At 54.9% G+C, this 24,836-nt stretch overlaps 1 protein-coding gene across 3 annotated transcripts in view; it reads right to left on the bottom strand.

Moving 5' to 3' along the window:
• Window positions 1–20,189, bottom strand: part of RHOT1 (ras homolog family member T1) — a 45,983-nt gene extending 25,794 nt beyond the window's left edge. For 2 of the 3 annotated variants that reach the window (XM_082271788.1, XM_082271787.1), the window contains exons 1-12: window positions 20,041–20,189; window positions 16,318–16,376; window positions 14,937–15,018; window positions 12,886–12,929; window positions 12,758–12,811; window positions 12,528–12,580; window positions 10,839–10,947; window positions 10,658–10,759; window positions 10,424–10,522; window positions 7,498–7,606; window positions 7,092–7,212; window positions 6,031–6,115 (exon numbers count right to left, since the gene is read on the bottom strand). In XM_082271788.1, the coding sequence (XP_082127914.1) occupies window positions 6,031–6,115; window positions 7,092–7,212; window positions 7,498–7,606; window positions 10,424–10,522; window positions 10,658–10,759; window positions 10,839–10,947; window positions 12,528–12,580; window positions 12,758–12,811; window positions 12,886–12,929; window positions 14,937–15,018; window positions 16,318–16,376; window positions 20,041–20,077 (954 nt within the window). In that variant the 5' untranslated portion in view covers window positions 20,078–20,189. The remainder of the gene's footprint in view (window positions 1–6,030; window positions 6,116–7,091; window positions 7,213–7,497; window positions 7,607–10,423; window positions 10,523–10,657; window positions 10,760–10,838; window positions 10,948–12,527; window positions 12,581–12,757; window positions 12,812–12,885; window positions 12,930–14,936; window positions 15,019–16,317; window positions 16,377–20,040) is intronic. The other variant, XM_082271786.1, reaches the window with a different exon arrangement.
• Between the last annotated feature and the right edge of the window lie 4,647 nt (window positions 20,190–24,836).

Raw genomic sequence — 24,836 nt, forward strand, 5'->3', positions numbered from 1 at the left:
CTGAAGAAGGAGCACGCATGATCCGCATAGACGTCACCACCCCTTCACCATATCACAAGTGACGTCACGTCTGCTCCTCTGTTGCACCCGGAAGTCTTTGGCAGGCCGGCTGAGAACACAGAACCGAGAACATCCTTCCTCCCATCCACATACAACGGGAGTATGGAATCCCTGATGCCTCAGCAGTGCTCCTTGATAAACTTGTTCACATTGTCTTTCCTGTAAGTTACCCTTAAAGCGGAGTTCCACCCAAAAGTGGAACTTTGGCTCATTTGCTTCCCCCCCCCCCCCCTCCGGTGCCACATTTAGGACCTTTGAGGGGGGGACCGGGTACCTGTTTTTGACAAGTACCCTTCCCCACTTCCGGGAGACGGCGATGTCCCTCGGGAAGTTTGGCACCCTCCTTCTTCCCCCGCCCCGGAGCCAATCTGAATGCGCAGTGTGCTTCGCGCATGCGCATTAGGGACCCGCCTGTGAAGCCACAAGGCTTCACTACTGGGTTCCCTCACTGCCAATGACGGCGGCAGCACCTGACAGCGAATGGAAACATCGACTGCGGTGGCGACATCGCTGGACTCCATATGTCCTAATATTAAACGTCAGCAGCTACAGAATGTGTTTTTGGAGGGGGGAGGCTGAAACACCGCTTTAACCACCTCAATACCGGGCACTTTTACCCCCTTCCTGCCCAGGTCAATTTTCAGCTTTCAACGCTGTCACACTTTGAATGACAATTGCGCGATCATGCTACACTGTACCCATATGACATTATCACACAAATCAAGCTTTCTTTTGGTGGTATTTAATCACCACTGGGGTTTCTAATTTTTGCTAAACTAATAAAGACCGAAAAAAAAACAATCACATTTTCATAATTTGTTATTACATTTTGCAAACCGGGAATTTTTCTCCTTCACTGATGGGCACTGATAGGCTGCACTGATGGACACTTCTGAGGCGGCACTGGTGGGCACTGAAGAGGCAGCACTGGTGGGTGCTAATTGGCAGCACTGATAAATCAGGACACTAATAATCAGTGCCGTGATTATCAGTGTACGTGTCCTTTTAACAGAAGCCAACTATCGGCTTTCTTCTCCTCTCCTCACGCTGTCAGCACGAGGAAAGGAGTGCAGATAACCAGCTTCGGTTTACATCCCTTATAACTTGTGTTTGGACACAGCTGATTGGCTCTTTAACTTAATCTGTGATCAGCTGTTTCTGGAGGACACTGCCATCACCTGCACTCCGTATGCGGCGTCCCAGAACTAGCTGGCTGCACTGTAGCAGTCATTCGACTATAGCGCGGTCGACAAGTTATTAATCTAGTGCAATAAATGGGTTTTTAACAGTACACTACACTCAGACGGCACTTGTTTTGTCTATCAATAAGTTATACGATGAATGATATACTCTATATGTACGCTATGTCGTGACAATTACTGTGTACAAAAACTACACTTTTTTGTTTTTGTTTTGGATGGAGTAGGGATCAGTGTATTTTTTACTGTGTGTGTCCCTTTAGGGAGCTTTCACTTCCCTTCCTGTCCTAAAGACAGAGCGGGAAGTCTCCCTAAAGTGAGGGGAAATCTGCCAATACAGTTATCAGTGAAGACGTGTCCCTCTATGTCCCTAATGCACTAGGTGTTTGTGCCTCCTTCATTTTCATGGGCTTACGCTGGAGTTCCGTACCCGGGGACAGCGCACGCCTGTCATCCCCATTGGAGTGAGAGCTTGGCTGATTCATTTGGTTGGAATATTACGTGTCGCTCTATGCCTATGACAGGGACAGCTGTGACTTTAGGAATAGCCCTCACTTTCAGTCAATGATGAACGGGACCAGCAAAGAGGGAATCTTCCCAGGTGGGGACACAGAAAAAAAAAAACACATGAAATTTAGGCATACCTTCTCCAGTATAAACAGAAGGGCAGAGGGGGGTGGGGCTTTGTCTGGTCACAGTAACTGAATAAGGAAAGGGATGGTGGGCACTCAGGAGGACATCCAAAAAATAGTATTCTTGTTTTATCAGCCATTAAAGCGGAGTTCCGGGCACAGAATCGTTTTTTCAATGAACATACCCCCGGGACAGTCAGGGCTAGTACATTCCACAATGGATAGCCTCTGATCTGTCCCGGTTCGCACTTACCTGCAAGAAGAAATACTCACTTTTAAAATTTCTTCTCCAGCGTTGCCATCTCTGTTGTGGGCAGCTGAAGCCGGCGCGATCCTCTTCTGCGTCCTATTCCGTGTCTTCTTCTCCCAGAATGCGCCTGCACCGGCCCCTCTCGTCACTTCCGGTGCGGCGCCGCATTCCTCCACAGCTTCTGGGCATGCCCAGAAGCTGTTTAGCAGGGAATGCGGCGTTGCACCGGAAGTGACGAGCGGGGCCGGTGCAGGCGCATTGATTCCTGGGAGCGATGACGTTCAGCTCCCAGGAATCATTGCAAACCGGAAGTGACTGCGCGGGCCGCGGCCACAGAGGGAGGAAGTGGAAAATAGGTGAGTATTTCTATCTACAATTACAAGGTAAGTAAAAAAAAACCTTAGTTACTTACCGGTGACGGTATTTCTAAGAGCCTTTCAGGACAGCACCTGGAGAGAGCGCAGCTCCACCCAATCCACAGGAAACACTGCAAATAAAAACTCCTCCTCTTCCACCATGCCTCATTTATAGAGTAGCCTCCGACATGCTGGAAAACATAAACTACCACAGGTTAAACATTTACAAATTATATTATAAACAAAACCAAGGGGGGGTAGCTGCTGCTGTCCTGAAAGGCTCTTAGAAATACCGTCACCGGTAAGTAACTAAGGTTTTCTCAGATCGCCTTTCAGGACAGCACCTGGAGAGGATAAGCGAGTAACTTACACTTAGGGTGGGACCACTGCCTGCAGAACTTTTCTGCCGAAGGCTTGATCCTGAGCTGACAACAAGTCCAACCTGTAATGTCTAATAAAGGTTGAATAGCTGGACCAGGTAGCTGCCTTGCAGATTTGATCAGGCGAAGCACCGGCCCTTTCAGCCCATGAGGTTGCCACAGACCTTGTAGAATGCGCCAAGATGCCTTCTGGAGGTTCTTCTCCTTGAGCTACATAAGCCTGTTCAATTGCCCATCTGAGCCATTTGCCTAAAGTGCTCTTTGATGCTTTTTCTCCTATACGGGACCCTGAGAAGATGACAAATAATGCATTTGTCTTTCTAAATTCCTTAGTTACCAGGAGGAACTGAAGTAAGCATCTCCTCACATCCAAGGTATGAAAGGATTCTTCCCGAGTATTACTAGGAGCTGAGGAGAAAGTTGGTAAGACAATTTCATGTGATCTATGAAAAGATGAAGCAATCTTTGGAAGAAAGGCTGGGTCCGTTCTTAGGACTACTCGATCTGCAAAAATTGTCAAAAAAGGGTCTGAAATTGAGAGGGCCTGGATCTCACTGATCCTCCTGGCCGAGGTAATTGCTATCAAAAAGATAGTTTTCAAAACTAAATTCTTCAGGGAAGCCTCTTTTAAAGGTTCAAAAGGAAACTTAGTTAGACCTTGTAACACAATGGTCAAATCCCATTTGGGAAATACTTTAAGGGCTATTGGCCTATTGCGGGCTAATGCCTTGAAAAAACGAATGATTAGAGTCTCTTGGGACAAAGTCTTTTCGAAAAAAACTGAAAGTGCCGCTACTTGCGTCTTTAAAGTACTTGCTGCTAGTCCTTTCTCCATTCCCTCATGGAGGAACTCAAGCACTGAAATTAAATTTTTTAATTCAAAATTTTTGCTGGAACACCAAAAGTTGTATTTTCTCCAGACTTTCAAGTAAATATCCCTAGTCACCTTCTTCCTGCTGGAGAGAAGGGTGGAGATAACTTTTTCTGACAGGCCTCTGGCTCTCAAGATGTCTTCTTCAGTAACCACGCTGTCAGTTGTAAGCGGTCCAGTTCTGGGTACACTAGGTTCCCCTGTGTCAAAAGATCTCTCCTGTACGGAAGCTTCCAGGGAGGTTCTGAGGCAAGATTCAGCAGGAGGGCGAACCAAGGTCTCTTTGGCCAGTAAGGTGTAATCAGAATCAAGTTGGTCTTTTCTTCCCTGAACTTCTTGAGAACCAACGGAATCAGTTGGAATGGAGGGAACGCGTAAGACAAACGGAAGTCCCATGGATGGGCTAGGGCATCCAAGCCCCAGTCCTGATCCTCCCTGTGTAGGGAAAAGAATCTTTGGACTTTGGTGTTCTGTTGACAAGCGAACAAATCTATTTGGGGAAGACCCCAGACTTCCACGATCTGCATGAATACTTCTTGATTCAGACTCCATTCTGATTCCAACACCTTTTTCCTGCTCAGCAGATCTGCTAGAAGGTTTTGTGACCCCTTCAGATGCACCGCTGTCAGAGAGGCTAGATTTTTCTCCGCCCAGGAGAGTAGCTGTATTGCCAGATCTGATAGCTGTCTGCTTCTTGTGCCTCCTTGCTTTGACACGTAGGCCACTGCTGTCATGTTGTCCGACAGAACTTGCACATGATGGCCCCTGACTGTCTGTTGAAAGGACCAAAGACCCAAAAGGATGGCTTTCAACTCCCGCCAGTTGGATGATTTCCTGGACTCTGCTTTGGACCATGTCCCTTGCATCGTCCGGCCTTCCAGGTGGGCTCCCCAACCCCACGAACTGGCATCCGTCGTCAGACGTTTGTTCGTCTGGAAAGTCCATTGCAGACCTTCTTCCAGATTTCTGGAATTCCTCCACCACCACAGAGATCTCTTTGCTTTCGTGGAGATTCTGATGGATTTCTCCAGATGTTCCGGGTATGACCAACTCTGCAGAACGTCTCTCTGGAGAAGACGGGAATGCAGTCTTGCCCACTGTACTGCAGGGATAGCGGCTGTGAGTAAGCCCAAAGCTGCCATGGCCGACCTGACAGTAACCTGATGATTGGTTTGTAATCGAGCAACTGCGTTCTGAGTCTTCTCGATCTTTTCTTGAGGTAGAAACACCTTCTGGAGGACCGAATCTATTCTGTATCCCAGAAATTTTATCTGCTGAGATGGAATCAAGCTGGATTTCTCCAAATTCATGAGCCACCCCAGACTCTCTAGGTGTGCAAAAATTAGCAGATCGTCCAGGTAAGGGACAATTGAAATACCCCTCAGCCTTAATGGCTCTAGGGCATCTGCCATTACCTTGGTAAACACCCTTGGAGAAGATGAGAGGCCAAAGGGGAGGGCCCTGAACTGCAGATGCCAGACCGATTCCCCGAGATTGACCGCCAGCCTTAGGAATTTCTGGCACTCCTGATTTATTGGGATGTGCAGGTAAGCGTCCCTCAGATCCAAGGATGCCATGAAACAGTTTGGGGACAACAGTTTGGTCACTGAATAAATGGTGTCCATCCTGAAGTGCTTGTACCGAATTGATCTGTTTAGGATTTTCAAATTTAGGATCATTCGGTACTTGCCTGAGGGTTTTTTCACTAGAAAGATCTGAGAATAAAACCCACGGCCTTGTTGCCCCTCGGGGACTTGGATAATCACTTCCTGTTGAATCAGCTCTTGTAAAAGAGACATCATTGAGGAAGCCTCTTCCGGATCCCTTGGAAGGGGAGTAACATGGAATCTGCTTGGAGGTGTCCCACATAGCTCCTGCAATGCTTCCACCATGGCGGAGGAAACACAAATGACTGAGGCATGGTGGAAGAGGAGGAGTTTTTATTTGCAGTGTTTCCTGTGGATTGGGTGGAGCTGCGCTCTCTCCAGGTGCTGTCCTGAAAGGCGATCTGAGAAAAAATCCAGTAGGTCGATTTTGTGCCCGGAACTCCGCTTTAAAAAGGGACTAACGTTCCGAAACGCGTAGGCTTTTTTTACAGCATTGTACATGTCTTTTCAATAATGGAATACTATTTTTTGGATGTCATCCTGAGTGCTGACCATCCCTTTCCTTATTCTGGTACGTTGGACGAGTCGGCAGCCTGGAGGTCGGAGCATCCTGCGGAGCTGTTATATGGGAAGGCAGCGCCTACACACCCGCTTTTCCTTGGTCACAGTACCTACCTGGTCATGCTTGTCAAAGATGCTCTGTAAGAAGAGGTAAGCGTGATGGTTCAGCTCCGTCGTACAATCCACAGGAACCTTTAACCTGGAACACCAGAGGACAAGGATGACTATAGTGAGGAACGATCTTCATATACTGTCCTAATATCCCATCCCCTTTCTCTCTATGGGCCCCCCCACCAGAGGACAAGGAGGACTATAGTGAGGAACGATCTTCATATACTGTCCTAATATCCCATCCCCTTTCTCTCTATGCACCCCCCCCCCCCACCAGAGGACAAGGATGACTATAGTGAGGAACGATCTTCATATACTGTCCCAATATCCCATCCCCTTTCTCTCTATGCACCCCCCCACCAGAGGACAAGGATGACTATAGTGAGGAACAATTTGCATCATACACCATCCTTATATCCCATCCCCCTTCTCTCCATACATCACACCCCCCACCCGCAATCTGGGCTTGCCCTTGCCAACCCAGAGCAAGGAGGTCATGGGCCACATCAGAGGGCACCCCTGCTAACCCAAGGATGACTATAGTGAGGAACGATCTTCATATACTGTCCGAATATCCCATTCCCCTCCCCCTATGCACCACACCCCCACCAGAGAACAAAGATGACTATAGTGAGGAACAATCTTCATATACTGTACGAATATCCCATCCCCCTCCTCTACATACCCCACACCCCCCACCCGTGATCTGGGATTGTCCTTGCCAACCCAGAGCAAGGAGGTCATGGGCCACATCAGAGGGCACCCCTGCTAACCCAAGGATGACTCTCAGTCTATACAAAGAAATGATCCCTCCCCAAACCCCCAAACCTTAACCTTACCCATGAACCTTCACCCCCTACTGTAATACCTACATCATCCCGCACTGAGATCTTGGTGCCTGAAACTGATCTCTCAGCACAAACAACCAAAATTCTACTTCCCGGGCAATGCATGCCTTCAGCAACTGGGAGACAGTAAGCCCCTCCTCCATTCTACAGCAGCCACACACACTTCATAAGAACATGGTGCCCAATACTGAAGAGGGAGAGTTAAAGAGGAATTACTGAGGGAACAAATATTCGGGTGTCAGCTCCAAGTCATCATCATATCCGAATCTCCGCAGGACAGTCCATGTGGTCTCGTGTCTTCCCCTCTGGATGAAGAGTGTGTGCAGGAACAGGAACCCTGCAAGGAATGGAGCTCAGTTACAGGGGGTACAATATAAGGTCATACAGGACTTGGCAGTAAAGGGGGACTCCAACATCATCTGACCCCTCCCCCCACTGCAGTACATTCTATTCTTAATGTAGCAGAAGGAGAGCAGATAAAGAGTTCAAGATCAATTCACTCCAACCAATGCTTCCCCGTAGAACAGAAAAGACCAGGATCTAGCGGTAACATTAGAGGTGCACCAAGGACTGGCTTCTGAGAGGGGGACAATCTACTGAACCAAGCCCACTCCAGTCTCACCTTTCAGGGTCAATCCATTGTTGGACACTCCATCATGGACATTCTTACGAACAACATTCTTCACATCTTCCAAGGCTTGTGGAGCGAGCGGAATATGGAAACAGGTTCTCTGGAAGAGATCAGATTGGGTTAATTAATTGTGGAGGGACAACTGGGAGGTCCTGCCCAGGGACAAAGGTGACCCTTTCCTGGAAGGACCAGCCTAGGTATAAAAGGTGACCCTTTCCTGTAGAGACCAGCCTAGGTATAAAGGTGACCCTTTCCTGGAGAGACCAGCCTAGGTATAAAGGTGACCCTTTCCGGGAGAGACCAGCCTAGGTACAAAGGTGACCCTTTCCTGGAGAGACCAGCCTAGGTACAAAGGTGACCCTTTCCGGGAGAGACCGGCCTAGGTACAAAGGTGACCCTTTCCTGGAGAGACCAGCCTAGGTATAAAGGTGACTCTTTCCTGGAGAGACCAGCCTAGGTATAAAGGTGACTCTTTCCTGGAGAGACCAGCCTAGGTATAAAGGTGACCCTTTCCGGGAGAGACCGGCCTAGGTACAAAGGTGACCCTTTCCTGAAGAGACCAGCCTAGGTACAAAGGTGACCCTTTCCTGAAGAGACCAGCCTAGGTACAAAGGTGACCCTTTCCTGGAGAGACCAGCCTAGGTATAAAAGGTGACCCTTTCCTGTAGAGACCAGCCTAGGTATAAAGGTGACCCTTTCCTGGAGAGACCAGCCTAGGTATAAAGGTGACCCTTTCCTGGAGAGACCAGCCTACGTATAAAAGGTGACCCTTTCCTGTAGAGACCAGCCTAGGTATAAAGGTGACCCTTTCCTGGAGAGACCAGCCTAGGTACAAAGGTGACCCTTTCCTGGAAGGACCAGCCTAGGTACAAAGGTGACCCTTTCCTGGAGAGACCAGCCAAGGTACAAAGGTGACCCTTTCCTGGAAGGACCAGCCTAGGTACAAAGGTGACCCTTTCCTGGAGAGACCGGCCTAGGTATAAAGGTGACCCTTTCCGGGAGAGACCGGCCTAGGTACAAAGGTGACCCTTTCCTGAAGAGACCGGCCTAGGTACAAAGGTGACCCTTTCCTGGAGAGACCAGCCTAGGTATAAAGGTGACCCTTTCCTGGAGAGACAAGCCTAGGTACAAAGGTGACCCTTTCCTGGAGAGACCAGCCTAGGAACAAAGGTGACCCTTTCCTGGAAGGACCAGCCTAGGTACAAAGGTGACCCTTTCCTGGAGAGACCAGCCTAGGTACAAAGGTGATCCTTTCCTGGAGAGACCAGCCTAGGTACAAAGGTGACCCTTTCCTGGAGAGACCGGCCTAGGTACAAAGGTGACCCTTTCCTGGAAGGGCTGGCCTAGGTACAAAGGTGACCCTTTCCTGGAAGGGCCAGCCTAGGTACAAAGGCCTTTCCTGGAGAGACCAGCCTAGGTACAAAGGTGACCCTTTCCTGGAGAGACCAGCCTAAGTATAAAGGTGACCCTTTCCTGGAGAGACCGGCCTAGGTATAAAGGTGACCCTTTCCTGGAAAGGCCAGCCTAGGTACAAAGGTGACCTTTTCCTGGAAGGACCGGCCTAGGTACAAAGGTGACCCTTTCCTGGAGAGACCAGCCTAGGTATAAAGGTGACCCTTTCCTGGAGAGACCAGCCTAGGTACAAAGGTGACCCTTTCCTGGAGAGACCAGCCTAAGTATAAAGGTGACCCTTTCCTGGAGAGACCAGCCTAGGTATAAAGGTGACCCTTTCCTGGAAAGACCAGCCTAGGTACAAAGGTGACCTTTTCCTGGAAAGACCGGCCTAGGTACAAAGGTGACCCTTTCCTGGATAGACCGGCCTAGGTACAAAGGTGACCCTTTCCTGGAGAGACAAGCCTAGGAACAAAGGTGACCCTTTCCTGGAAGGACCAGCCTAGGTACAAAGGTGACCCTTTCCTGGAGAGACCAGCCTAGGAACAAAGGTGACCCTTTCCTGGAGAGACCAGCCTAGGTACAAAGGTGACCCTTTCCTGGAGAGACCAGCCTAGGTACAAAGGTGACCCTTTCCTGGAGAGACCAGCCTAGGTACAAAGGTGACCCTTTCCTGGAGAGACAAGCCTAGGAACAAAGGTGACCCTTTCCTGGAGAGACCAGCCTAGGTACAAAGGTGACCCTTTCCTGGAGAGACCAGCCTAGATAGAAAGGTGACCCTTTCCTGCAAGGACCAGCTCAGGAACAACGGTGACCCTTTCCTGGAAGGACCGGGCCAGTGACAAAGGTGACCCTTTCCTGGAAAGACCGGGCCAGTGACAAAGGTGACCCTTTCCTGGAAGGACCAGGCCAGTGACAAAGGTGACCCTTTCCTGGAAGGACTGGGCCTAGGTACAAAGGTGACACCTACCTGGAAGGACCAGCCCAGGAACAAAGGCGATCCTTACCTGGAAGGACCAGCCCAGGAACAAAGGCGATCCTTACCTGGAAGGACCAGCCCAGGGACAAAGGCGATCCTTACCTGGAAGGACCGGGCCAGTGAAAAAGGTGACCCTTTCCTGGAAGGACCAGCCCAGGAACAAAGGCGATCCTTACCTGGAAGGACCGGGCCAGTGACAAAGGTGACCCTTTCCTGGAAGGACCAGCCCAGGAACAAAGGCGATCCTTACCTGGAAGGACCGGGCCAGTGACAAAGGTGACCCTTTCCTGGAAGGACCAGCCCAGGAACAAAGGCGATCCTTACCTGGAAGGACCAGCCTAGGCATAAAGGTGACCCTTTCCTGGAAGGACCAGCCCAGGAACAAAGGCGATCCTTACCTGGAAGGACCGGGCCAGTGACAAAGGTGACCCTTTCCTGGAAGGACCAGCCCAGGAACAAAGGCGATCCTTACCTGGAAGGACCAGCCTAGGTATAAAGGTGACCCTTTCCTGGAAGGACCAGCCCAGGGACAAAGGCGATCCTTACCTGGAAGAAGTTCAGCTCGCCATCATTTAATATCCCATCATTGTCCAAATCCGAAATCTTAAAGATACGGGTCAGCGCTCGTATACAGGACGGCTTCAGCTGGAAGACAACATTGAGATCAGTTCTGAAGAATGATTACCTGGAGTATTGCAGCTATAAATATTAGAATACACCCCAATCTCAAAGCCTCACAGACCCCCCCACAAAAGTGAATGGAAGAAACCTGTCCCTCACCTCCTTCTCCTCGGGGCAGTAAAGGGGACCTGTCGGGTGTAAAACAGCTTTCTGGGCATAATAGAATAATTCAGAGATGTTCTTCAAGTTTTTGGCTGAACACTGAAGAAAACAGAGAAAAATCAGTCCCCCTCCTGGACTGAAACCCCCCAGATCCTAAACAAAGGCACCCCCATCTCACCTCTACACACGTCTCTATCTCCGAATACTGGTTCATGATCGGAAGGACTGTCTCCATACTGCTGTAATCTAAAAGGTCCGACTTATTTCCCACCAAGATCAGAGGAACCCTGACACAGAGAGACAGCAAATTATCAGGGGGAGGGGGGAGAGAGAGAGAAAGAGGGGGGGGGAGAAAAAGAGGGGGGGGGAAGAAAGAGGGGGAGAGAAAGAGAAGAAAGGGGGGAGGGAAAGAGAAGAAAGGGGGGGGGAGGAAGAGAAAAAAGGGGGGGGGGGGGGAAGAGAAAAAAGGGGGGGGGAGGAAGAGAAAAAAGGGGGGGGGGAAGAGAAAAAAGGGGGGGGGAGGAAGAGAAGAAACGGGGGGAGGAAGAGAAGAAAGGGGGGGGAGGAAGAGAAGAAAGGGGGGGGAGGAAGAGAAGAAAGGGGGGGGGGAGGAAGAGAAGAAAGGGGGGGGGAGGAAGAGAAGAAAGGGGGGGGGGAGGAAGAGAAGAAAGGGGGGAAGAAGAGAAGAAAGGGGGGGGGGGAGGAAGAGAAGAAAGGGGGAAGAAGAGAAGAGAGGGGGGGGGGAAGAGAAAAAGGGGGAGGGGGAGAGAAAAAGGGGGAGGGGGAGAGAAAAAAGGGGGGGAGAGAAAAAGGGGGGGGGAGAGAAAAAGGGGGGGGGAGAGAAAAAGGGGGGGGGAGAGAAAAGGGGGGGGGGGAGGAAGAGAAAAAGGGGGGGGAGGAAGAGAAAAAGGGGGGGGGAGGAAGAGAAGAAAGGGGGGGGAGGGAGAGAAGAAAGGGGGGGAGGGAGAGAAGAAAGGGGGGGGGGGGGAGAGAAGAAAGGGGAGGGGGAGGAAGAGAAAAAGGGGGAGGGGGAGGAAGAGAAAAAGGGGGAGGGGGAGGAAGAGAAAAAGGGGGAGGGGAGGAAGAGAAAAAGGGGGAGGGGGAGGAAGAGAAAAAGGGGGAGGGGGAGGAAGAGAAAAAGGGGGAGGGGGAGGAAGAGAAAAAGGGGGAGGGGGAGGAAGAGAAAAAGGGGGAGGGGGAGGAAGAGAAAAAGGGGGGGGAAGAAGAGAAAAAGGGGAGGGAAGAAGAGGGGGGGGAGGAAAAGAAGAGGGGGGAAGGAAAAGAAGAGGGGGGGGAAGGAAAAGAAGAGGGGGGGGAAGGAAAAGAAGAGGGGGGGGAAGGAAAAGAAGAGGGGGGGAGGAAGAGAAGAGAGGGGGGGAGGAAGAGAAGAGAGGGGGGGAGGAAGAGAAGAGAGGGGGGGAGGAAGAGAAGAGAGGGGGGGAGGAAGAGAAGAGAGAGGGGGGGAGGAAGAGAAGAGAGAGGGGGGGAGGAAGAGAAGAGAGGGGGGGGGGAAAGAGAAGAGAGGGGGGAGGAGGAAGAGAAGAGAGGGGGGAGGAAGAGAAGAGAGGGGGGAGGAAGAGAAGAGAGGGGGGAGGAAGAGAAGAGAGGGGGGGAGGAAGAGAAGAGAGGGGGGGAGGAAGAGAAGAGAGGGGGGGAGGAAGAGAAGAGAGGGGGGGAGGAAGAGAAGAGAGGGGGGGGGGAAGAAGAGAAGAGAGGGGGGAAGAAGAGAGGGGGGAGGAAGAGAAGAGAGAGAGAAGGAGATGGAGAAAAATTGATAAAGAGGGAGGGGTGTAGAAAGAGAAGAGGGAGGGAAGGAGAAGAAGGAAGTACGGTACGGAGGAATAGAAGAAGGGGGATGGGGAGGTACCGGTTATCTTTGTCCGTCCGCTCGTTAATTAGGGGGATCCAGTGGTGAGTGACCTGAAGAGGATACAGTGTCAGTCACTGAGCAATCACTGCAGTATCCCATAGCAACCAATCAGCATTTATATTTGTTGAAATCAGTCCACAAGTGATGGATTCTGATTGGCTCTCATGGGTGTGGAATGATTTTAGTGAAGATGTTGGGAAGAGTAAGGATGGAGATGATGGCCATACCTTGTCTATAGAGTTCTTGTTGTTGACAGCGTAGACTATACAGATGACATTGGCCTGGAAACAGAGAAGAGATGAGGAAATGCGATTGTCCCTGACATTGACCCCTCCCCCACACCGCCATTCCTTACCCGGGAGATCTCATTGTACAGCTGCTCATCCGTCTGTTCCGACTCTGCAGGGAAAGAAATGACACAGAGTCATCCCTGTCCCCGGCGTCATCCCCATCCCCGGTACCCAGAGTCACCCCCGTCCCCGGCACACGGCGTCATCCCCGTCCCCGGCACACGGCGTCATCCCCGTCCCCGACACACGGCGTCATCCCCGTCCCCGACACACGGCGTCATCCCCGTCCCCGACACACGGCGTCATCCCCGTCCCCGACACACGGCGTCATTCCCGTCCCCGACACACGGCGTTAACCCACGTCCCCGGTACACAGCGTCATCCCCGGTACACAGCGTCATCCCCGTCCCCGGCACACAGCGTTAACCCACGTCCCCGGTACACAGCATCATCCCCGTCTCCGGTACACAGCGTCATCCCCAGTACACAGCGTCATCCCCGTCTCCAGTACACAGCGTCATCCCCAGTACACAGCGTCATCCCCGTCTCCGGTACACAGCGTCATCCCCAGTACACAGCGTCATCCCCGTCTCCAGTACACAGCGTCATCCCCAGTACACAGCGTCATCCCCGTCTCCGGTACACAGCGTCATCCCCAGTACACAGCGTCATCCCCGTCTCCGGTACACAGCGTCATCCCCGGTACACAGCGTCATCCCCGGTACACAGCGTCATCCCCGGTACACAGCGTCATCCCCGTCTCCGGTACACAGCGTCATCCCCAGTACACAGCGTCATCCCCGTCTCCGGTACACAGCGTCATCCCCAGTACACAGCGTTAACCCACGTCCCCGGTACACAGCGTCATCCCCGTCTCCGGTACACAGCGTCATCCCCGGTACACAGCGTCATCCCCGTCTCCGGTACACAGCGTCATCCCCAGTACACAGCGTCATCCCCGGTACACAGCGTCATCCCCGTCTCCGGTACACAGCGTCATCCCCAGTACACAGCGTCATCCCCGTCTCCGGTACACAGCGTCATCCCCAGTACACAGCGTCATCCCCGTCTCCGGTACACAGCGTCATCCCCGTCTCCGGTACACAGCGTCATCCCCAGTACACAGCGTCATCCCCGTTTCCGGTACACAGCGTCATCCCCAGTACACAGCGTCAACCCACGTCCCCGGTACACAGCGTCATCCCCGTCTCCGGTACACAGCGTCATCCCCAGTACACAGCGTCATCCCCGTCTCCGGTACACAGCGTCATCCCCAGTACACAGCGTCATCCCCGTCTCCGGTACACAGCGTCATCCCCGGTACACAGCGTCATCCCCGGTACACAGCGTCATCCCCGGTACACAGCGTCATCCCCGTCTCCGGTACACAGCGTCATCCCCAGTACACAGCGTCAACCCACGTCCCCGGTACACAGCGTCAACCCACGTCCCCGGTACACAGCGTCAACCCACGTCCCCGGTACACAGCGTTATCCCTGTCCCCGGTACACAACGTCATCCCCGGTACGCGGCGTCATCCCCGTCCCCGGTACGCGGCGTCATCCCCGTCCCCGGTACGCGGCGTCATCCCCGTCCCCGGTACGCGGCGTCAACCCCCGTCCCCGGTACGCGGCGTCAACCCCCGTCCCCGGTACGCGGCGTCATCCCCGTCCCCGGTACGCGGCGTCATCCCCGTCCCCGGTACACAGCGTCAACCCCCGTCCCCGGTACACAGCGTCAACCCACGTCCCCGGTACACAGCGTCAACCCACGTCCCCGGTACACAGCGTCAACCCACGTCCCCGGTACACAGCGTCAACCCACGTCCCCGGTACACAGCGTCATCCCTGTCCCCGGTACACAACGTCATCCCCGGTACGCGGCGTCATCCCCGTCCCCGGTACGCGGCGTCATCCCCGTCCCCGGTACGCGGCGTCATCCCCGTCCCCGGTACGCGGTGTCATCCCCGTCCCCGGCGTCATTCCCGGTACACGGCGTCATCCCCGGTACACGGCGTCAACCCACGTCCCCGGTACACAGCGTCATCCCCGTCCCCGGTACACAGCGTCATCCCCGTCCCCGGTACACACAGACGGCACATTATGGGAAATCTTACCAGAATAATCCACAATGTGGGTGGGGACTCTCTCCGGGGTGACATCTCCCGGGATGGTGATCTCCTCCGCCCGCGACGGGACCTGAAACACACTGCAGGTTACTAGAGGTCAGACTCCACCCCTTCCTCAGATGACCCCACCCCTCCAAAGACACGCTGCTCAGGTGACTCCACCCCTCCCCAGACAGGCTGCTCAGGTGACTCCACCCCTCCCCAGACAGGCTGCTCAGGTGACTCCAACCCCTCCCCAGACAGGCTGATCAGGTGACCCCACCCCTCCCCAGACAGGCTGATCAGGTGACCCCAGACATGCTGCTCAGCTGACTCCACCCCTCCCCAGACATGCTGCTCAGCTGACTCCACCCCTCCCCAGACATGCTGCTCAGCTGACTCCACCCCTCCCCAGACACGCTGCTAAGGTGACCCCACCCCTCCCCAGACAGGCTGCTAAGGTGACTCCACCCCTCCCCAGACAGGCTGCTAAGGTGACCCCACCCCTCCCCAGACAGGCTGCTCAGGTGACTCCACCCCTCCCCAGACACGCTGCTAAGGTGACCCCACCCCTCCCCAGACAGGCTGCTAAGGTGACTCCACCCCTCCCCAGACAGGCTGCTAAGGTGACCCCACCCCTCCCCAGACAGGCTGATCAGGTGACCCCACCCCTCCCCAGACAGGCTGATCAGGTGACCCCACCCCTCCCCAGACAGGCTGATCAGGTGACCCCACCCCTCCCCAGACAGGCTGATCAGGTGACCCCAGACATGCTGCTCAGCTGACTCCACCCCTCCCCAGACATGCTGCTCAGCTGACTCCACCCCTCCCCAGACATGCTGCTCAGCTGACTCCACCCCTCCCCAGACACGCTGCTAAGGTGACCCCACCCCTCCCCAGACAGGCTGCTAAGGTGACTCCACCCCTCCCCAGACAGGCTGCTAAGGTGACCCCACCCCTCCCCAGACAGGCTGCTCAGGTGACTCCACCCCTCCCCAGACACGCTGCTAAGGTGACCCCACCCCTCCCCAGACAGGCTGCTAAGGTGACTCCACCCCTCCCCAGACAGGCTGCTAAGGTGACCCCACCCCTCCCCAGACAGGCTGATCAGGTGACCCCACCCCTCCCCAGACAGGCTGATCAGGTGACCCCACCCCTCCCCAGACAGGCTGATCAGGTGACCCCACCCCTCCCCAGACAGGCTGATCAGGTGACCCCAGACATGCTGCTCAGCTGACTCCACCCCTCCCCAGACATGCTGTTCAGCTGACTCCACCCCTCCCCAGATACACTGCTCAGGTGGCTCCTCCCTCTTAGTGACAGGTGATTGTGTTATCCGATAGGCATACACAGTGCAGCTCCCAGCATCCTCTGTGTGTTCGTGTCTCACCTCCTCCGGGAACTCCTCGCTGACCAGAGACATGATGAGAGACGTCTTCCCCACCCGGGCTGGAAACAGAGAGAGGAAAGTTAGAGGACTGGGGGCCACTACTAATCATAGATGGGGGGCTGGGGGCCCCAGTATCATCACCTGGGATGGGGGGCCACTACTAATCATAGATGGGGGGCTGGGGGCCCCAGTATCATCACCTGGGGAAAAACATAACAACGGGGGGAAACTCCTCGGACTCCGGTGGACGGAGATAACGGGGGGACGCTCCTCCGTCTCCAGGGGAAGGATATAGAGGCGACACTCCTGTCCCCCCCCCCCCCGGGGAAGGATATAAAGGTGACACTCCTGTCCCCCCCCCCCCGGGGAAGGATATAAAGGTGACACTCCTGTCCCCCCGGGGAAGGATATAAAGGTGACACTCCTGTCCCCCCCCCCCCCCCCGGGGAAGGATATAAAGGTGACACTCCTGTCCCCCCGGGGAAGGATATAAAGGTGACACTCCTGTCCCTCCTGGGGAAGGATATAAAGGTGACACTCCTGTCCCCCCCCCCCCGGGGAAGGATATAAAGGTGACACTCCCCCCCCCCCCCCCCCCCCCGGGGAAGGATATAGAGGCGACACTCCTGTCCACCCCGGGGAAGGATATAAAGGTGACACTCCTGTCCCCCCCCCCCCCCCCTGGGGAAGGATATAAAGGTGACACTCCTGTCCCCCCCGGGGAAGGATATAAAGGTGACACTCCTGTCCCCCCCGGGGAAGGATATAAAGGAGACACCCCTGTCCCTCCTGGGGAAGGATATAAAGGAGACACTCCTGTCCCCCCCCCCCCCCCGGGAAGGATATAAAGGTGACACTCCTGTCCCTCCTGGGGAAGGATATAAAGGTGACACTCCTGTCCCCCCCCCCCGGGGAAGGATATAAAGGTGACACTCCTGTCCCCCCCCCCCCCCCCGGGGAAGGATATAAAGGTGACACTCCTGTCCCCCCCCCCCCCCGGGAAGGATATAAAGGTGACACTCCTGTCCCTCCTGGGGAAGGATATAAAGGTGACACTCCTTCCCCCCCCCCCCCCGGGAAGGATATAAAGGTGACACTCCCCCCCCCCCCCGGGGAAGGATATAGAGGCGACACTCCTGTCCACCCCGGGGAAGGATATAAAGGTGACACTCCTGTCCCCCCCCGGGGAAGGATATAAAGGTGACACTCCTGTCCCCCCGGGGAAGGATATAAAGGTGACACTCCTGTCCCTCCTGGGGAAGGATATAAAGGTGACACTCCTGTCCCCCCCGGGGAAGGATATAAAGGTGACACTCCTGTCCCCCCCCCTGGGGAAGGATATAAAGGTGACACTCCTGTCCCCCCCGGGGAAGGATATAAAGGAGACACTCCTGTCCCCCCCGGGGAAGGATATAAAGGTGACACTCCTGTCCCCCCCCCCCCCGGGGAAGGATATAAAGGTGACACTCCTGTCCCCCCCCCCCCCGGGGAAGGATATAAAGGTGACACTCCTGTCCCCCCCCGGGGAAGGATATAAAGGAGACACTCCTGTCCCCCCCCCCCCCCCGGGAAGGATATAAAGGTGACACTCCTGTCCCCCCGGGGAAGGATATAAAGGAGACACTCCTGTCCCCCCCCCTGGGGAAGGATATAAAGGTGACACTCCTGCCCCCCCCCGGGGAAGGATATAAAGGTGACACTCCTGTCCCCCCCGGGGAAGGATATAAAGGTGACACTCCTGTCCCCCCGGGGAAGGATATAAAGGTGACACTCCTGTCCCCCCCCCCCCCCCCCCCGGGGAAGGATATAAAGGTGACACTCCTGTCCCCCCGGGGAAGGATATAAAGGTGACACTCCTGTCCCTCCTGGGGAAGGATATAAAGGTGACACTCCTGTCCCCCCCCCCCGGGGAAGGATATAAAGGTGACACTCCCCCCCCCCCCCCCCCCGGGGAAGGATATAGAGGCGACACTCCTGTCCACCCCGGGGAAGGATATAAAGGTGACACTCCTGTCCCCCCCCCCCCCCCCCCTGGGGAAGGATATAAAGGTGACACTCCTGTCCCCCCCGGGGAAGGATATAAAGGTGACACTCCTGTCCCCCCCGAGGAAGGATATAAAGGAGACACCCCTGTCCCTCCTGGGGAAGGATATAAAGGAGACACTCCTGTCCCCCCCCCCCCCCCCCGGGAAGGATATAAAGGTGACACTCCTGTCCCTCCTGGGGAAGGATATAAAGGTGACACTCCTGTCCCCCCCCCCCGGGGAAGGATATAAAGGTGACACTCCTGTCCCCCCCCCCCCCCCCGGGGAAGGATATAAAGGTGACACTCCTGTCCCCCCCCCCCGGGAAGGATATAAAGGTGACACTCCTGTCCCTCCTGGGGAAGGATATAAAGGTGACACTCCTTTCCCCCCCCCCCCCCGGGAAGGATATAAAGGTGACACTCCCCCCCCCCCCGGGGAAGGATATAGAGGCGACACTCCTGTCCACCCCGGGGAAGGATATAAAGGTGACACTCCTGTCCCCCCCCGGGGAAGGATATAAAGGTGACACTCCTGTCCCCCCGGGGAAGGATATAAAGGTGACACTCCTGTCCCTCCTGGGGAAGGATATAAAGGTGACACTCCTGTCCCCCCCGGGGAAGGATATAAAGGTGACACTCCTGTCCCTCCTGGGGAAGGATATAAAGGTGACACTCCTGTCCCTCCTGGGGAAGGATATAAAGGTGACACTCCTGTCCCTCCTGGGGAAGGATATAAAGGTGACACTCCTGTCCCCCCCGGGGAAGGATATAAAGGTGACACTCCTGTCCCCCCCCCTGGGGAAGGATATAAAGGTGACACTCCTGTCCCCCCCGGGGAAGGATATAAAGGTGACACTCCTGTTCCCCCCCCCTGGGGAAGGATATAAAGGAGACACTCCTGTCCCCCCCGGGGAAGGATATAAAGGAGACACTCCTGTCCCCCCCCGGGGAAGGATATAAAGGAGACACTCCTGTCCCCCCCCGGGGAAGGATATAAAGGAGACACTCCTGTCCCCCCCCCCCCCGGGAAGGATATAAAGGTGACACTCCTGTCCCCCCGGGGAAGGATATAAAGGAGACACTCCTGTCCCCCCCCCTGGGGAAGGATATAAAGGAGACACTCCTGCCCCCCCCCCCGGGGAAGGATATAAAGGTGACACTCCTGTCCCCCCCCCGGGGAAGGATATAAAGGTGACACTCCTGTCCCCCCCGGGGAAGGATATAAAGGAGACACTCCTGTCCCCCCCGGGGAAGGATATAAAGGTGACACTCCTGTCCCCCCCGGGGAAGGATATAAAGGTGACACTCCTGTCCCCCCCCCCCCGGGGAAGGATATAAAGGTGACACTCCTGTCCCCCCCGGGGAAGGATATAAAGGTGACACTCCTGTCCCCCCCCCCCCCGGGGAAGGATATAAAGGTGACACTCCTGTCCCCCCCGGGGAAGGATATAAAGGTGACACTCCTGTCCCCCCCCCCCCCGGGGAAGGATATAAAGGTGACACTCCTGTCCCCCCCCGGGGAAGGATATAAAGGAGACACTCCTGTCCCCCCCCCCCCCGGGAAGGATATAAAGGGGACACTCCTGTCCCCCCCCCCTGGGGAAGGATATAAAGGTGACACTCCTGTCCCTCCTGGGGAAGGATATAAAGGTGACACTCCTGTCCCCCCCGGGGAAGGAAATAAAGGTGACACTCACGCTCTCCCACCAGCAGGATTCGGACGTCCTTCTTCATGGTCTTCTCAGTCCCCGGAATCTCCTCACAGCGGCTCTGCAGTACGGCAGCCGTACGGGGACACCCTCCGCACAGCGCGACCACTGACGTCCCCGGGGGCGGGGCTTCCTCTGACAGCAACCACTGCGCGTGCGCGGAATCCATAGACCGAAACTGCGCATGTGCGCAACCCTGAGGGCGGATGTGACGTCAGGATATAAAGCTGCGCAGACTCCGACATGCGGCTCACTACTACCGGAAGTGTACATGTTCCCATGGCAACGAGGCAGCCTGTCTCTATGAAGTTCCGCGCCAATTGTACAGGCCACGCCCCCACTTACTCTGAGCGTCCGATCTACACACAGCCCCTCCCCCTCTCCTGGATCTACACACAGCCCCTCCCCCATTCCTGGATCTACACACAGCCCCTCCCCCTCTCCTGAATCCAAAAGAGCCCCTCCCCCCTATCCTGGATGTACACACAGCCCCTCCCCCTCTCCTGGATGTACACAGCCCCTCGCCCTCACCTGGAAGTACACAGCCCCTCCCCCTCACCTGGATGTACACAGCCCCTCCCCCTCTCCTGGATGTACACACAGCCCCTCCCCCTCTCCTGGATGTACACACAGCCCCTCCCCCTCTCCTGGATGTACACACAGCCCCTCCCCCTCTCCTGGATGTACACAGCCCCTCCCCCTCTCCTGGATGTACACAGCCCCTCCCCCTCACCTGGAAGTACACAGCCCCTCCCCCTCCCCTGGAAGTACACAGCCCCTCCCCCTTACCTGGATGTACACACAGCCCCTCCCCTGGAAGTACACAGCCCCTCCCCCTCTCCTGGATGTACACAGCCCCTCCCCCCCTCTCCTGGATGTACACAGCCCCTCCCCCTCACCTGGAAGTACACAGCCCCTCCCCCTCACCTGGATGTACACACAGCCCCTCCCCTGGAAGTACACAGTCCCTCCCCCTCTCCTGGATGTACACACAGCCCATCCCCCTCTCCTGGATATACACACAGCCCCTCCCCCTTTCCTGGATGTACACAGCCCCTCCCCCTCTCCTGGATATACACAGCCCCTCCCCCTCACCTGGATGTACACACAGCCCCTCCCCCTCTCCTGGATGTACACACAGCCCCTCCCCCGGACAAAAAATATGAGAGGGTGGCAGTGTCCCAGGAACAGGAAATCACTGAAACTGGCATATTCCCCTCCCCCAACTCTGCTCTATATAGTGTATATATAAATAAGTTCCCTGTCCCCACCACAAAGAAATTCTACTACTTCCTTTACTTGTGACACACCAAGATATTCAGAATATTTTAATGATTTCACAAAAACAGGGAGGGAATGACGTCACAGGAAGAGAGGGAATGACGTCACAGGAAGGGAGGGAATGACGTCACAGGAAGGGAGGGAATGACGTCACAGGAAGGAAGGGAATGACGTCACAGGAAGGGAGGGAATGAAATCACAGGAAGGGAGGGAATGACGTCACAGGAAGGAAGGGAATGACGTCACAGGAAGGGAGGGAATGACGTCACAGGAAGAGAGGGAATGACGTCACAGGAAGGAAGGGAATGACGTCACAGGAAGGGAGGGAATGACGTCACAGGAAGGGAGGGAATGAAATCACAGGAAGGGAGGGAATGACGTCACAGGAAGGAAGGGAATGACGTCACAGGAAGGGAGGGAATGAAATCACAGGAAGAGAGGGGATGACGTCACAGGAAAGAAGGGAATGACGTCACAGGAAGGGAGGGAATGAAATCACAGGAAGGGAGGGAATGACGTCACAGGAAGAGAGGGAATGACGTCACAGGAAGGGAGGGAATGACGTCACAGGAAGGGAGGGAATGACGTCACAGGAAGGGAGGGAATGAAATCACAGGAAGGGAGGGAATGACGTCACAGGAAGGAAGGGAATGACGTCGCAGGAAGGGAGGGAATGACGTCACAGGAAGGAAGGGAATGACGTCACAGGAAGGGAGAGAATGACGTCACAGGAAGGGAGGGAATGACGTCACAGGAAGGAAGCGAATGACGTCACAGGAAGGGAGGGAATGACGTCACAGGAAGGGAGGGAATGACGTCGCAGGAAGGGAGGGAATGACGTCACAGGAAGGGAGAGAATGACGTCACAGGAAGGGAGGGAATGACGTCACAGGAAGGAAGCGAATGACGTCACAGGAAGGGAGGGAATGACGTCACAGGAAGGGAGGGAATGACGTCACAGGAAGGAAGGGAATGACGTCACAGGAAGGGAGGGAATGACGTCACAGGAAGAGAGGGAATGACGTCACAGGAAGGGAGGGAATGACGTCACAGGAAGGGAGGGAATGACGTCACAGGAAGGGAGGGAATGACGTCACAGGAAGGGAGGGAATGACGTCACAGGAAGGGAGGGAATGACGTCACAGGAAGGAAGGGAATGACGTCACAGGAAGGGAGGGAATGACGTCACAGGAAGGGAGGGAATGACATTGTAGGAAGGAAGGGAATGACGTCGCAGGAAGGGAGGGAATGACGTCACAGGAAGGAAGGGAATGACATCACAGGAAGGAAGGGAATGACATCGTAGGAAGGGAGGGAATGACGTCACAGGAAGGGAGGGAATGACGTCACAGGAAGGGAGGGAATGACGTCACAGGAAGGAAGGGAATGACATCACAGGAAGGAAGGGAATGACATCACAGGAAGGGAGGGAATGACGTCGCAGGAAGGGAGGGAATGACGTCGCAGGAAGGGAGGGAATGACGTCGCAGGAAGGAAGGGAATGACGTCACAGGAAGGGAGGGAATGACATCACAGGAAGGGAGGGAATGACTTCACAGGAAGGGAGGGAATGACTTCACAGGAAGGGAGGGAATGACTTCACAGGAAGGGAGGGAATGACATCACAGGAAGGGAGGGAATGACTTCACAGGAAGGAAGGGGATGACGTCACAGGAAGGGAGGGAATTAAATCACAGGAAGGGAGGGAATGACGTCACAGGAAGGGAGGGAATGACATCACAGGAAGGAAGGGAATGACATCGTAGGAAGGGAGGGAATGACGTCACAGGAAGGGAGGGAATGACGTCACAGGAAGGGAGGGATTGACGTCACAGGAAGGGAGGGAATGACATCACAGGAAGGGAGGGAATGACTTCACAGGAAGGAAGGGAATGACGTCACAGGAAGGAAGGGAATGATGTCACAGGAAGGGAGGGAATGACGTCGCAGGAAGGGAGGGAATGATGTCACAGGAAGGGAGGGAATGACGTCACAGGAAGGGAGGGAATGACATCACAGGAAGGGAGGGAATGACATCACAGGAAGGGAGGGAATAAAATCACAGGAAGGAAGGGAATGACGTCACAGGAAGGAAGGGAATGATGTCGCAGGAAGGGAGGGAATGACGTCGCAGGAAGGGAGGGAATGACGTCGCAGGAAGGGAGGGAATGACGTCGCAGGAAGGAAGGGAATGACGTCACAGGAAGGGAGGGAATGACATCACAGGAAGGGAGGGAATGACTTCACAGGAAGGGAGGGAATGACTTCACAGGAAGGGAGGGAATGACTTCACAGGAAGGGAGGGAATGACATCACAGGAAGGGAGGGAATGACATCACAGGAAGGGAGGGAATGACTTCACAGGAAGGAAGGGGATGACGTCACAGGAAGGGAGGGATTGACGTCACAGGAAGGAAGGGAATGACGTCAGAGGAAGGGAGGGAATGACATCACAGGAAGGGAGGGAATGACGTCACAGGAAGGGAGGGAATGATGTCACAGGAAGGGAGGGAATGACGTCACAGGAAGAGAGGGAATGACGTCACAGGAAGAGAGGGAATGACGTCACAGGAAGGGAGGGAATGACGTCACAGGAAGGGAGGGAATGACGTCACAGGAAGGGAGGGAATGACGTCACAGGAAGGGAGGGAATGACATCATAGGAAGGGAGGGAATGACGTCACAGGAAGGGAGGGAATGACATTGTAGGAAGGAAGGGAATGACGTCGCAGGAAGGGAGGGAATGACGTCACAGGAAGGAAGGGAATGACATCACAGGAAGGAAGGGAATGACATCGTAGGAAGGGAGGGAATGACGTCACAGGAAGGGAGGGAATGACGTCACAGGAAGGGAGGGAATGACGTCACAGGAAGAGAGGGAATGACGTCACAGGAAGGGAGGGAATGACGTCACAGGAAGGGAGGGAATGACGTCACAGGAAGGGAGGGAATGACGTCACAGGAAGGAAGGGAATGGCGTCGCAGGAAGGGAGGGAATGACGTCGCAGGAAGGGAGGGAATGACGTCGCAGGAAGGGAGGGAATGACGTCACAGGAAGGGAGGGAATGACATCGTAGGAAGGGAGGGAATGACGTCACAGGAAGGGAGGGAATGACGTCACAGGAAGGGAGGCAATGGCGTCGCAGGAAGGGAGGGAATGACGTCGCAGGAAGGGAGGCAATGGCGTCGCAGGAAGGGAGGGAATGACGTCGCAGGAAGGGAGGGAATGACGTCACAGGAAGGAAGGGAATGACATCGTAGGAAGGGAGGGAATGACGTCGTAGGAAGGGAGGGAATGACGTCGCAGGAAGGGAGGGAATGACGTCGCAGGAAGGGAGGGAATGACGTCGCAGGGAGGGATGGAATGACGTCGCAGGAAGGGAGGGAATGACGTCGCAGGAAGGGAGGGAATGACATCACAGGAAGGGAGGGAATGACTTCACAGGAAGGGAGGGAATGACTTCACAGGAAGGGAGGGAATGACGTCGCAGGAAGGGAGGGAA

Source organism: Pelophylax lessonae (assembly GCF_965119305.1).
Source record: "Pelophylax lessonae genome assembly, chromosome: 11".
Taxonomy (NCBI): Eukaryota; Metazoa; Chordata; class Amphibia; order Anura; family Ranidae; genus Pelophylax; species Pelophylax lessonae.